General features: G+C 44.4%; 1 protein-coding gene across 6 annotated transcripts in view; it reads right to left on the bottom strand.

Annotated features, from left to right (window-relative positions):
• msh3 (mutS homolog 3 (E. coli)) overlaps positions 1-14,864 on the bottom strand; it is a 126,955-nt gene that overhangs the window by 42,623 nt on the left and 69,468 nt on the right. For all 6 annotated transcript variants that reach the window (XM_042320822.1, XM_042320817.1, XM_042320821.1 and 3 more), the window contains one exon: positions 8,503-8,660. In XM_042320822.1, coding sequence (XP_042176756.1) covers positions 8,503-8,660 — 158 coding nt within the window. The remainder of the gene's footprint in view (positions 1-8,502; positions 8,661-14,864) is intronic.

Here is a 14,864-nt window from a genome sequence, read left to right as displayed (position 1 = left end):
AAGATGTGATCAATGCATGTTGAGGATTTATTTCCTGTGCTGTTTGTAACTACCCTGGTAGATTGACTGAATAATTTGCTATCTAACTGAGAGTCTCCTCATTGAAAACATCCGAAGTTCTTCAAAGGTAAATGATTTTATTTGAATGCTTTTCTTGTTTTTGTGAAAATGTTGCCTGCTGAATGCTAGGCTTAATGCTATGCTAGCTATCAATACTCTTACACAAATGCTTGTTTTGCTATGGTTGGAAAGCATATTTTGAAAATCTGAGATGACAGTGTTGTTAATAAAAGGCTATGCTTGAGAGCCAATATATTTATTTCATTTCACTTGCGATTTTCATGAATAGTTAACGTTGCGTTATGGTAATGAGCTTGAGGCTATAATTACGATCCCGGATACGGGATTTCTCGTCGCAACAGGTTAAAGGAATGTGGTTCTGAATAGACCACAACACCATTGGCATTTCTGTCTTTTCAGAAGTTGTTATAACCATGTATACCTATGTATCATCAAAGGTATTATCTAAGTGAGTTTCAGAGATTGTCAGAATATGAATGTCATCTGTTACTAGATTATTACAAGTATATCTGATCAAATTATAAAAGACAAGGATTGTAATTTTGAATTATGTAAAGTAAAAGGTGAAAAAATATTATTGTCTATCAGCAATGACAAGCCACCGGGGTCTGACAACTTGGATGGAAAATTTCTGAGGATAATAGTGGATGATATTTCCACTCCTATTTGCCATATCTTCAATTTAAGCTCACTAGAAAGCGTGTGCCCTCAGGCCTGGAGGGAAGCAACATGTATTGTCATGCCCTGATCCGTTTCACCTGTCTTTGCGATTGTCTCCACCCCCCTCCAGGTGTCACCCAACTTCCCCATTATCCCCTGTGTATTTATACTTGTGTTCTCTGTTTGTCTGTTGCCAGTTTGTTTTGTTCTTCATACCTACCAGCGTTTTTCTCTTTGCTCCTGTCTTGTCTATAGTTCCTGTTTTTAGTTTTCCCAGTGTTGACCTTTCTGACTGCCCTGACCCTGCCTGCCGTCCTGTACCTTTGCCCCACTACTCTGGATTACCAACCTCTGCCTGACTTGACCCTGAGCGCGCCTGCTATTCCGGTGAATTACACCTAATCTGGATTGTTGACCCCTGCCTGCCTTGACCTGTCATTTGCCTGCCCCTGTTTAAAGAATAAACTTTTGTTTATTCAACACTGCACCTGGGTCATACCTTAAAACTTGAACTTACGAACTGGCAATGACTGACCCAGCAGACTTGGACCATCTCCGCAACGCCATCTCCTCCCAAGGAGCCACCATTGGTAGGCACGAGGAGTTGCTTTGCGGTCTGATGGAAGGGTTCCAGGCCGTGGCTGAACGTCACGACCTAGCATTGGACACATTGTGGGAGCAATTCCGTGGGTTGTCTACTAGGCAGCCATATCACGACGATAACCTCCAAGCCCCTCAGTAACCCGGCTGGTAGCAGCGCCGTCACCCCGGTTTCCCGGGAACCCTGCTTACCTCCCCCAGAGCGCTTCAATGGAGAGTCGGGCACCTGTCAGGCGTTTCTCGCTCAGTGTTCCCTCGTCATGGAGCTGCAGCCTTCCTCCTTCCCCTTGGACCACTCTATGATAGCGTACCTCACCACGCTGATGTCCGGGAGGGCCCTCGCCTGGGCTAAGGCCGTTTGGGAACAACAGTCAGCCGTATGCCTCAGTCTGGAGGGATTTGTGGCGGAGGTGAAAAAAGTTTGAGGCTTGGGTGTCCGGGAGAGAGGCTGCCCGGAAGCTACACCAACCTCGGCAGGATTTCCGCACACTAGCAGCGGGGCATGCCTGGAACCCGGAAGCGCTGGTCAATACATTCCTGCACGGATTATCGGAGGAAGTAAAGGCCGAGCTTGCAGCCCAGAAACTACCGACGGATCTCGACTCACTCATCGCTTTAACCATTCAGATCGATGGTCGGCTACAGGGACGTAGGAGGGAGAAGAGGTCTGCTTGTGGTCCCAATCGCTCACTCAAGGATCCGACCTTGCATCTGATAAGCTCCGGATGTCCCCGGCGTTTACATCCCTGAGAGGATCCGGGCTTACCCGAATTCCTCCAAGAGCCACCGAAGACTGCCGATTTACCTCTTCCCGAGCCGATGCAGCTTGCCAGGGCTAGGCTGTCTCCAGCCGAACGTGTACACAGACTTAACACCCAGAGTTGTCTGTATTCTCTTTCCTTTCCCCCCGCTCCAAGATCATAAACCCCTCTGCTGTTCGTCCTCTGTTGCCCCGTACCCTCTGTATACTTCCTACCTTTCCTGTGTCTAGAATTAAAACCATGTCTCACAGCCCTTTGTCTCCTGTTTACAGTTTACATACCTATCAGCGTTTTCCCCCTTACTTTCTTCCTGCCCTGAGCCTGCCTGCCATCCTGTACCTTTGCCCCACTATTCTGGATTACCAACATCTGCCTGATCTGACCCTGAGCCCGCCTGCTGTTCCAGTGCCTACACCTTCTCTGGATTATTGACTCCTGCCTGCCTTGACCTGTCATTTGCCTGCCCCTGTTTAATGAATAACCTTCAGTTTCTTCAACACTGTTTGCACCTGGGTCATACCTTAAAACATGATAGTTTTGTTAGACTTCAGTGCAGCTTTTGACATTATCGATCATAGAAAGCCAGTGTGTCCATGTATGCGGATGACTGAACACTATACACATCAGCTATCACAGCGATTGAAATGACAGCAACACTTAACAAAGAGCTGCAGTTAGTTTAAGAATGGATGGCAAGGTATACGTCAGTCCTAAATATTTCACAAACTAAAAGCATTGCATTTGGGACAAATCATTCACTAAACCCTAAACCTCAACTAAATCTTGTAATGAATAATGTGGAAATTGAGGAGACTAAACTGTCATGGTCAAAACATATTGATACAATAGTAGCTAGGATGGGGAGAAGTTTGTCTATAATAAAGCGCTGCTCAGCCTTCTTAACGGCACTATTAACAGGGCAGGTCCTACAGGCCCTAGTTTTATCGCACCTGAAAATTGCAATTGACTCAGATCAGGGCAGCACGGCTGGCCCTGGAACGTACACAGAGAGCTAATATTAATAATAAGCATGTCAATCTCCCCTGGCTCAAAGTGGAGGAGAGATCGACTTCATCACTACTTGTATTTATGAGAGGTATTGACATGTTGAATCCATCGAGCTGTCTGTCACACAACTCGGACACCCATCCATACCCCACAAGACATGCCACCAGAGGTCTCTTCACAGTACCCAAGTCCAGAACAGACTATGGGAGGCGCACAGTACTACATAGAACCATGACTACATGGAACTCTATTCCACGTCAAGTAACTCATGCCAGCAGTAGAAATTGATATAAAAAAACAGATAAAAATACACCTTATGGAACAGCAGGGACTGTGAAGCAACACAAACATAGACACAAATACAAAGAAACAATAACATGGATTTTTTAACATGGATTTTGTGTTATAGATAAATACAAATATCACTGTCTTTGCGAATGGAGGAACTGATAGATAAAGTGTGAGATAAAGAGAGGTATGAGACTGGCAGAGGTGGATATAGGAATCAACCTCAGGAATCAACCTTCAGCTCTCATCTCTCAGACATACACACACGTAGGAATCGACACACGCCCAGGCACACCTACAAACACACATGCCCAAACCAACAAACACACACACCCACAAACACACACACACACACACACACACACACACACACACACACACACACACACCCTGTCGTTTACCGTGGTATGCTGACGGTCATTGTCCCCTCTGTGTGTTAACACACAGAAACATGCTTAAACATGCAAAACACACAAACATCTGCAGGTGATTAGGGGTATTTCCCTATACCATAGCGTTCACACTGTTCAAATCGGGAAACACACACACATTACCTGTGGTAGACACCAACACACACTCGGCTTGCAGAGGAACACAAAAGGATTACAGAAGATTGTGGCTGTCACAATAAAAACAACATCACATCTTTACGACCACACACACGCGCCTGTACGCCATGCACAAACACACAAAAAACAGTGGGCAGTCATCAGGGCTATCTATATACACGGCTAAAAATGACAATGTTGTGCACTCAAATTACATGCAAACAGAGACACCGCATAAAGCCTAATTTATACTCTACGCATAACAAAAATATGTAGATGTGTGCACCCCGCAATTTATAACTTGATGCAAGTACGCAAGATTGTCATTTTGCATTGATTCTTCATTAGTACGGTACGAATTAGTGAAAGTCTTCTTCTAACGCTGATGTGTGTTTGTTTGGCTGCCACGCACTCAAGTTAACAATACCAAAACAAAAGTAATAATTTATGTGGACAATACTATCCGTAGAGGTGTGTTATTGTGCAATGTGTATATATATATATCCAACACGATTTTAATGTACCTTTCCGATAGGGGCAATGTTGGCCATGCAGTACTCAATATTGTCGTAAGTCTAATTTCACTAGAGAAAGGGACAGAAAGACAAAGAAAAAGCAAAGAAAAACAAAGCGATGGAGAAAAATAAAGTCTGCTGCATTTATTATGGATCCCAACGCTGTGCCTCTAATGTTGTCATGGCCACTATTCTTTCTGCTTTTGCAAAACAGCAGAGACAAAAGGAGAGAGAGTCCTCCTTTAGTCTCTCTCTGCTCACATGGTAGCAGAAACGAGCTCAAATCAAATCAAATCAAATTTTATTTGTCACATACACATGGTTAGCAGATGTTAATGCGAGTGTAGCGAAATGCTTGTGCTTCTAGTTCCGACAATGCAGTAATAACGAGCAAGTAATCTAACTAACAATTCCAAAAAAAACTACTGTCATACACAGTGTAAGGGGATAAAGAATATGTACATAAGGATATATGAATGAGTGATGGTACAGAGCAGCATAGGCAAGATACAGTAGATGATATCGAGTACAGTATATACATATGAGATAAGTATGTAAACCAAGTGGCATAGTTAAAGTGGCTAGTGATACATGTATTACATAAGGATGCAGTCGATGATATAGAGTACAGTATCAACGTATGCATATGAGATGAACAATGTAGGGTAAGTAACATTATATAAGGTAGCATTGTTTAAAGTGGCTAGTGATATATTTACATAATTTCCCATCGATTCCCATGATTAAAGTGGCTGGAGTAGAGTCAGTGTCATTGACAGTGTGTTGGCAGTAGCCACTCAATGTTAGTGGTGGCTGTTTAACAGTCTGATGGCCTTGAGATAGAAGCTGTTTTTCAGTCTCTCGGTCCCAGCTTTGATGCACCTGTACTGACCTCGCCTTCTGGATGGCAGCGGGGTGAACAGGCAGTGGCTCGGGTGGTTGATGTCCTTGATGATCTTTATGGCCTTCCTGTAGCATCGGGTGGTGTAGGTGTCCTGGAGGGCAGGTAGTTTGCCCCCGGTGATGCGTTGTGCAGACCTCACTACCCTCTGGAGAGCCTTACGGTTGAGGGCGGTGCAGTTGCCATACCAGGCGGTGATACAGCCCGCCAGGATGCTCTCGATTGTGCATCTGTAGAAGTTTGTGAGTGCTTTTGGTGACAAGCCGAATTTCTTCAGCCTCCTGAGGTTGAAGAGGCGCTGCTGCGCCTTCCTCACAATGCTGTCTGTGTGAGTGGACCAATTCAGTTTGTCTGTGATGTGTATGCCGAGGAACTTAAAACTTGCTACCCTCTCCACTACTGTTCCATCGATGTGGATGGGGGTGTTCCCTCTGCTGTTTCCTGAAGTCCACAATCATCTCCTTAGTTTTGTTGACGTTGAGTGTGAGGTTATTTTCCTGACACCACACTCCGAGGGCCCTCACCTCCTCCCTGTAGGCCGCCTCGTCGTTGTTGGTAATCAAGCCTACCACTGTTGTGTCGTCCGCAAACTTGATGATTGAGTTGAGGCGTGCGTGGCCACGCAGTCGTGGGTGAACAGGGAGTACAGGAGAGGGCTCAGAACGCACCCTTGTGGGGCCCCAGTGTTGAGGATCAGCGGGGAGGAGATGTTGTTGCCTACCCTCACCACCTGGGGGCGGCCCGTCAGGAAGTCCAGTACCCAGTTGCACAGGGCGGGGTCGAGACCCAGGGTCTCGAGCTTGATGACGAGCTTGGAGGGTACTATGGTGTTGAATGCCGAGCTGTAGTCGATGAACAGCATTCTCACATAGGTATTCCTCTTGTCCAGATGGGTTAGGGCAGTGTGCAGTGTGGTTGAGATTGCATCGTCTGTGGACCTGTTTGGGCGGTAAGCAAATTGGAGTGGGTCAAGGGTGTCAGGTAGGGTGGAGGTGATATGGTCCTTGACTAGTCTCTCAAAGCACTTCATGATGACGGATGTGAGTGCTACGGGGCGGTAGTCGTTTAGCTCAGTTACCTTAGCTTTCTTGGGAACAGGAACAATGGTGGCCCTCTTGAAGCATGTGGGAACAGCAGACTGGTATAGGGATTGATTGAATATGTCCGTAAACACACCGGCCAGCTGGTCTGCGCATGCTCTGAGGGCGCGGCTGGGGATGCCGTCTGGGCCTGCAGCCTTGCGAGGGTTAACACGTTTAAATGTCTTACTCACTTCGGCTGCAGTGAAGGAGAGACCGCATGTTTCCGTTGCAGGCCGTGTCAGTGGCACTTTATTGTCCTCAAAGCGGGCAAAAAAGTTATTTAGTCTGCCTGGGAGCAAGACATCCTGGTCCGTGACTGGCCTGGGTTTATTCCTGTAGTCCGTGATTGACTGTAGACCCTGCCACATACCTCTTGTGTCTGAGCCGTTGAATTGAGATTCTACTTTGTCTCTGTACTGGCGCTTAGCTTGTTTGATAGCCTTGCGGAGGGAATAGCTGCACTGTTTGTATTCAGCCATGTTACCAGACACCTTGCCCTGATTAAAAGCAGTGGTTCGTGCCTTCAGTTTCACACGAATGCTGCCATCAATCCACGGTTTCTGGTTAGGGAATGTTTTAATCGTTGCTATGGGAACGACATCTTCAACGCACGTTCTAATGAACTCGCACACCGTATCAGCGTATTTGTCAATGTTGTTGTCTGACGCAATTGAAACATCTCCCAGTCCACGTGATGGAAGCAGTCTTGGAGTGTGGAGTCAGCTTGGTCGGACCAGCGTTGGACAGACCTCAGCGTGGGAGCTTCTTGTTTTAGTTTCTGTCTGTAGGCAGGGATCAACAAAATGGAGTCGTGGTCAGCTTTTCCGAAAGGGGGCGGGGCAGGGCCTTATATGCGTCGCGGAAGTTAGAGTAACAATGATCCAGGGTCTTTCCACCCCTGGTTGCGCAATCGATATGCTGATAAAATTTAGGGAGTCTTGTTTTCAGATTAGCCTTGTTAAAATCCCCAGCTACAATGAATGCAGCCTCCGGATAAATCGTTTCCAGTTTGCAGAGAGTTAAATAAAGTTCGTTCAGAGCCATCGATGTGTCTGCTTGGGGGATATATACAGCTGTGATTATAATCGAAGAGAATTCTCTTGGTAGATAATGCGGTCTACATTTGATTGTGAGGAATTCTAAATCAGGTGAACAGAAGGATTTGAGTTCCTGTATGTTTCTTTCATCACACCATGTCACGTTGGCCATAAGACATACGCCCCGCCCCTCTTCTTACCAGAAAGATGTTTGTTTCTGTCGGCGCGATGCGTGGAGAAACCCGCTGGCTGCACCGCTTCGGATTGCGTCTCTCCAGTTAGCCATGTTTCCGTGAAGCAGAGAACGTTACAGTCTCTGATGTCCCTCTGGAATGCTACCCTTGCTCGGATTTCATCAACCTTGTTGTCAAGAGACTGGACATTGGCAAGAAGAATGCTAGGGAGTGGTGCACGATGTGCCCGTCTCCGGAGTCTGACCAGAAGACCGCTTCGTTTCCCTCTTTTTCTGAGTCGTTTTTTTTTTTTTTTTTTGGTCGCTGCATGTGATCCACTCGGTTACACTGGTTGTAAGGCAGAACACAGGATCCGCGTCGCGAAAAACATATTCTTGGTCGTACTGATGGTGAGTTGACGCTGATCTTATATTCAGTAGTTCTTGTCGGCTGTATGTAAAGAAACCTAAGATGACCTGGGGTACTAGTGTAAGAAATAACACGTAAAAAAACAAAAAACTGCATAGTTTCCTAGGAACGCGAAGCGAGGCGGCCATCTCTGTCGGCGCCGGAAGAGTACACGCTCGTGTATGTGTGCACGCGCGCGTGTGTGAGAGGGAGAATAGTCTCTGTTCTCTCTCATATTACCTGGCAACCATTGAGGAGCTAAAAATGCCACCAGAACCACTCACAGTTGATTGCAGAACTAAGTTGCTAATGTGTTGATAATGGGCAACAAGGGGCTGACAATGTGTCAATCAGTAATCACATTTACTGATATAATATATATATATATATGTATGTATGTATGTATGTATGTGTGTGTGTGTGTGTGTGTGTGTGTGTACCTGGTGTATATGCCATCCAGGATGCCCAGTCTTGCCTCTGTAGCTGGTACATATGATCCCACCTGGGCCATGATGCTGACTAGCGCCACCTGGCGGATGTAGGAGCTCTTACCCCCCATGTTAGGGCCTGTTATTATCAGAGTCCTCCTCCCGTCACCCTGAACAAACAGAGAAGGGGGGACAAAGTGTAAATAGCTAAGTAACTAAGTGGTGTTATTTTTTATTATTGACCCCTAAGCTAAAAGCCACCACCTCCGACACATAGCAGCTGAGAAAATAACTCTAATACTTCATTTTCATTTTCTTTCTCTTTAAAATCATGTGTCAATCATGATACTTCTTCTTCCAAAACTGAATAGATTGCAAATGCTTGTGAATCGTGATATGTATTTAAATGCACTTAACTAAATTACATACAGTCTATGGAAGGGCAATTTAAATAATTTAATAATTTATTATTATTTTTGGGGGATATCCGGACAGAGATTAAAGTAGACGGCACGCGTCAAAGTGATTGATTGATTTCCTTGCGTCATGATGACGTGTGCATGTCTGTGGTCACGTGTTAGAGGGTGTGTGTTATTTTATTTCTATATGGCATCCTTTGAAGTAGTCATGGTGATTAATGTCTAGGGGCCTGGTTGAACTGGGGGGGTTGAGTGTTTGAACTTTTGGAACGTGTATGTCCCCCACCCCCAGTTTTATCGCCCTTATGTTTGTTATCTGATGAAGCAGGAATGTCCTGGGGTATTGGGCTGTGGCATATGCATTATAAATGTCAAGAACAAGTGATTTTTAAAATAAAGACCTGAATATTAAACATCTAAAATATGTCTCCAAGGCCAATTCTAGGGGTGCTTTGCAGCTCATGTCATGAATCCAATGACAAAAGCCTGGAGGATGTTTTGCGTGAGGCTCCAGAATGTTTTAAAGGATTTTTGTATACAAGTGAGGGACATATGTCTTACATATTCCACCCTGAGGAATCTACAGTTAAGATATTCACAGACAGCGTGTCCCAACCCTTTTATCGGGCAGAACCCGAGAGTTTTTCTCCGCCGCTAAGGATGAGAGAATGGCTTAAAATAAGACTCGCGCTGTGTCAAATGGAACACGCCCTGAGTGCTTCAAGGCTGCCCGGATATGCGTTGGAAGAACAGGTCTGTGGACGAAATGATCTAATGGCCCTAAGAGTCGCTTCAATGGCGTATACCCCAGACTCCCGAGTGACAATTTTAGCATGTGAACAATTTGATAGTGCAAATGCTTCGAAAACGGTCAGTTCATATGTATCTTCCAAAGCATGCAAGGATGTACATTTTTTTGAAATAATGTTCAGTTTTAAATGGCGCGATTACCATATTTTCCGAACACTGATGAATAAGCTAGACAGTCTTTTCGAAAATCGTGAACAATTACGGCGACGGCCGAGGTTATCGTTGAGACAGACCCAGGACCCCCAAGGCCGAAGGCGGATCTTTCCATGGAGTGAAAACGGCCAGAGCTTCAATGGAGCGGGCAAAAGACTTTGCGATGGGGAATTGGAAACGGATAATGGTCAGGGCTAACAGGACCCTATATCTGTAAGAAATAGTAAAATTTTTTGAATTATAACGTGTGTTAAAATGTAGGTGTTAAATATTTAGAATTAAATCATTGGTTTTGAAAATGTATCTCACCCATTTAACTAAAGGGGAAGCGGTCTTTTCTCTCACGCTAGGGTCTGGCGCAGACAACTGTAATATCTGAAAAAACATGTATTATTTTATAGTCTTTTCCTACAATGGTATGTTATGAACATTACGGGTTATTAAAGTTTGTAATAATGTACAACTGCAGGCCTCCAATGTTTTTACATAAAACACGCGTGATGCATGTTTAAATATTATTCAAATTTGTTACTTAATTCAAACATGTCTTAAAGGTTGTACGAAATATTTTGGAATTCAATAAAAGGAATTTAAAAAACTGTATCTCACCATTAACTATGGGAAAAGGTATTTCACATCATCACCCAGCTCTGTCGCGAAGGAAAAAAGACCCGGAGAATTAGGGGGGCGTGCGTGAGTGGGCGTGTGACGGAGCAGCAGGAGTGTGTGTGTGTGTGCGTTACAGAAAACCAAAGGGTGTGAGTTCAACAAGGGGTCCCAGCGCTCTATCAGTAGAGAATCGTTTGAAACCAAGGTTTGCACTATCAGGCATACGGCATGTCCAGATATCGGCCGACCGCCCGGGGTTAAACACTGATATCTAATCAATGCACCGGGACCCCACCAAACCGTTTGTAGACAGAATGTCTCTTTGAATTCACAACCTTTTGGTCTCTAAACCAAACATACAGGGGGGGTTGCATACAGGATATCTCCCGAAACTCATTCCGTACTTTAACAAGTTAGGGCCAGAACGGGGAGCATCTATTTTAACCCTGTTAGCACCGCTTTAGCGCAAACCCACAGGCCAGAATATTTAGCTGCCCGGACAGATTAAAAAAATATATTCTGAATAAGTGAATCTCTCCTAATGGATATTTCTGGAGGTGAGTAAATGAAAAATATATATATATTTATATATATTTTAAGATTTGTTTGAATATTATTGTAATATTAAACCCGAGTTATTTGTGTATTTCAGGCCAAAGGCCAATATACGTTAAAAAAGTGTATATATATCGTATAACTGGTAATATTGTCTAACGTTGGTTAGGATCCCAAACATTTACGCAGCTTTTACGCGGTTTACCGGATCTGGAACAACATGAGGGGGGTTCACAGTCTCAAAAACCCGGCAGTCAGTCGCCATCAGCATTTTTTCGTTGTAAGTCCTTATAATTAAACACATACCCAAGAATATTTATATATAAAAAAAATAGTGTGTACTATTTTAAAAACTATTTTATGTATTTACAGCCGACATACAGCCAAGAATGATAAAGGATTCGTTATGGACATCGGACACATCGGGTGACTTGGATGCAATTCTCCCGTTCTGTACGAGCGTTTTTTCAAACTCACCGCGAATACCGGGAACCTCCACCCCCTCACGACATATTCCAGACCCCAACAACAAACGCACAACGGAGGCCCAAGTACATTGGTCCGAATCCAACCCGCCCAAAAAGTACTGCTGGGCCGGGAACTTGCGGCTTCACGAGCAGGCGCTCCAAGGACACGGTATGAGACCATTATACGTTTATGTTATTAGTTATAAGTCTTTTTATTAGTTATACCTCTTATGATAGAATATGTTAAAACAAGGACAAATAATGTTTTTTCAGACTGCCAGGAGACAGGCCCTGCAGAATCGGGAATGCTAGATGAAAAAAGCCCAGAGCCCTCCGTATCCGCAATTCGTCAGAACAGCCAGCGCCAAAAAAGCCGAGGTATTTTAACTATGTATAGTTAATATATATTATTATACCTGAAATGTATTTGACATTTTATGTATCTAACATATTTTATATTTAATAACGTAATTTTGTATGTATTATTTTCATTCAGACTCCGCCCCGGCGAAAAACGGCACAGACGGACACATACATCTAGAGCTGGGGGATTCCGGCGCACCGAACATTCCCGATGAAGCAACCGATAGACCTGTTTTTAATGACATTTCAGATGTTGACGACCAGCTATTCTGTGATGCGGCCAACCTTTTCGACCCCGTCAATTCTACGGCATCAGTACCTGCAGTAGAACAAGAAAGGTTTTTCACATTATTTTCCAGGGCTTTGAAATCGAGGAATGTTTTGCTATACAAACGACTGGGGGTTTTAATTGAGAGACAGTACAGAGACGATATGTTATTCTGGCATAGAACAATTCCACGCATGTTAAACAGCAAACCCATTAAAAAACGCAAATACAGACGCTAAAATCATACATGTAACACCAATCATTCCAGAAAGACCCAAAAACGCACATCCTTAATTATCCAAATGGCAGAACTACAGCAACAAGGGGAGACAGTTGAAAGCCTCTTAGCACAGATACCGCCAGAACTCCTAGAAGTTATTAAACGTATGAACGAGTCAGGGACGTCCGATGAAAGCATATTAGCACAGATACCGCCAGAACTCCTAGAAATGATTAGTCGCATGAACGAGTCAGGGACGCCCGATGAAAACATGTTATCCCAGATTCCCGAAGCCCTCATAACCTTAATTAATCGGATGAATGTCAGACATTTTTCGGCCCCTGCCACCCCAACAGCGATAGACCAACCAGTAACGCCCAGGTCCGTAGAGTCTGAAACGCCACAAGATGTTTTGGGGGAATTGGAAAATTGTCTAATAAGTCTGGCGGGAGATGGTCTTGATAGACGTGTCCGGGTTGTGTACCGGAATAAATTCAACAATACAGAGATTCGACAGTTTTTCAATTTCCTATGGGTGAATCAGAATCTTGACTATGAGGTATTTTACATGATGATAATGGACACTCTTAAACGATCTGTTAGAGACGGCAAGAGATTATGGCGAACCACGTGATGTCTTACAGTTGGAAATTTGTGGAGATAGCCTGCATAACACAGTATCTCTTATTTTACCCAATGGCAAAGCAGATCTTGAACAATTTACCGCGCTGCTAGACCGCCTTGTTCAGTCAAATTTAGCCATCATAGCAGATAGGACCCTCGAGCTTGTAGTGCAAATAATACGTCAACCCCAGGGTGGTGGTGGGCAGAGAAGGAAGCTTGATAGCCTAATGCAGTCAGAAATCATAAGCAATAAAAGGGCCTACCTCATAAACGTTCACAATCCCGATAATAAGCTATGTTTTGCAATAGGCCTAGCGCATTTACTTAACCCTGGATGTACTGATCTGACGGCATTGCAAAAGGCTAGAGAGATCCAAACGGGGGTGGGTCTCGGTATACAGGATGGGGTGGCTTTCTCGGACATAGTCAAATTTGAAAACTTTGAGGTCAAGATTGTGGTTTTGTGGTTTTATCAAGATTGTGGTTTTGTACCACAGTAGAGCTAATGCAGCTCTCTTGAAGTTCCAAAACACCCCCCAACCGCACCCTCAGATTCTGTACTTTTATGTGCAAAACGAACATTACTACGCCGTTACCAACATCACGGCATTTTTAGGCGCACCATATGTGTGTCCATCCTGCCATACTGGCTACACCCGAAAGGGGGGACACTCGTGCCGTTATAACTGTTCGGTATGTCAGGATGCAGAGTGCCCAATGCAACCCTTAAACTTGACACCCTGTGTGGATTGCCACCGCACATGTCGTTCGACCTACTGTTACGATAAACACAAAATTGAAACATGTAAATCTGTAAGCATTTGTGCCATTAACAAGAAATGCCCAAAATGTCATTGCAATTACAACCTTAAAATAGATAGCCCTAAACCGCATGTGTGTGGAATCATACATTGTCCAATCTGTAAAGGGCCTTTGAAAAGCAGAGACGCTGAAGTGGTTCAAGAAGTGCCACACGAGTGTTATATTCAGCCCTTGGCTGAAGATGAACATTCAGAGAAATATGTGTTCTATGATTTTGAGACAAATCAGCAATCGGGGGCTCATTTGCCTATTTTTGTATCTACCACGACATTCAAGGGGGAAAAGTGGTCTGCAGAAGGATCCAATTGTGCACTACTCTTTCTAAAACATTTTAGAAAGCCACAGTACTGAAACTTCACGTTTATAGCCCACAATGCTAGAGCCTACGATTCTTACCTGCTTCTGAATCCATTGATACAGCAAGGCGTGGCACCCAGGGTCATAGCTCAAGGTAGTAAAATCTTGTGTTTTGTAGACCCAGCCTTCAACCAGAGATACATTGACAGTTTAAGCTTCTTACCCATGCGCTTGGCTCAAATGCCAGAGGCCTTGGGTTTTGAAAACTCTGTGAAAGGCTGGTTCCCCCACTTCTTCACATCTGATGAGAATCTACATTATGTCGGATCATATCCCAGCCCTGAAATGTACGGGTGTGATCAAATGTCTCCCAAAGAGCGTGAGAGATTCATGACGTGGTACGAGACAGTAAGACATGGTACCTTTGATTTCCATAAAGAGATGGAATCATACTGTGACAATGATGTGGTTATACTTCGTGAAGGATGCCTCAGATTCAGAGAAGAGGTAATCAAAGATGCAGGCATAGACCCCTGGAGTTGTACAACTATTGCATCGGCATGCATGAAAACCTACCGTACACACTATCTGCCTACAGCCTCTATAGCTATCCCCTCGCCTGACAACTACCGACGCCATTTCAAGTCATACTCTAGTGGGTCCATTCAATGGTTAGAGTATATGGCCCAGGATAAAGACATTTTTATTCAACATGCTTTGAATCGAGGGGAGAAGGCATTTGGCTCTTACCATGTAGATGGCTACAC

Source organism: Oncorhynchus tshawytscha, linkage group LG04, assembly GCF_018296145.1.
Source record: "Oncorhynchus tshawytscha isolate Ot180627B linkage group LG04, Otsh_v2.0, whole genome shotgun sequence".
NCBI lineage: Eukaryota > Metazoa > Chordata > Actinopteri > Salmoniformes > Salmonidae > Oncorhynchus > Oncorhynchus tshawytscha.
Note: the sequence above shows the minus strand (reverse complement) of the source record. Positions and strands in the feature narration are given on the sequence as shown.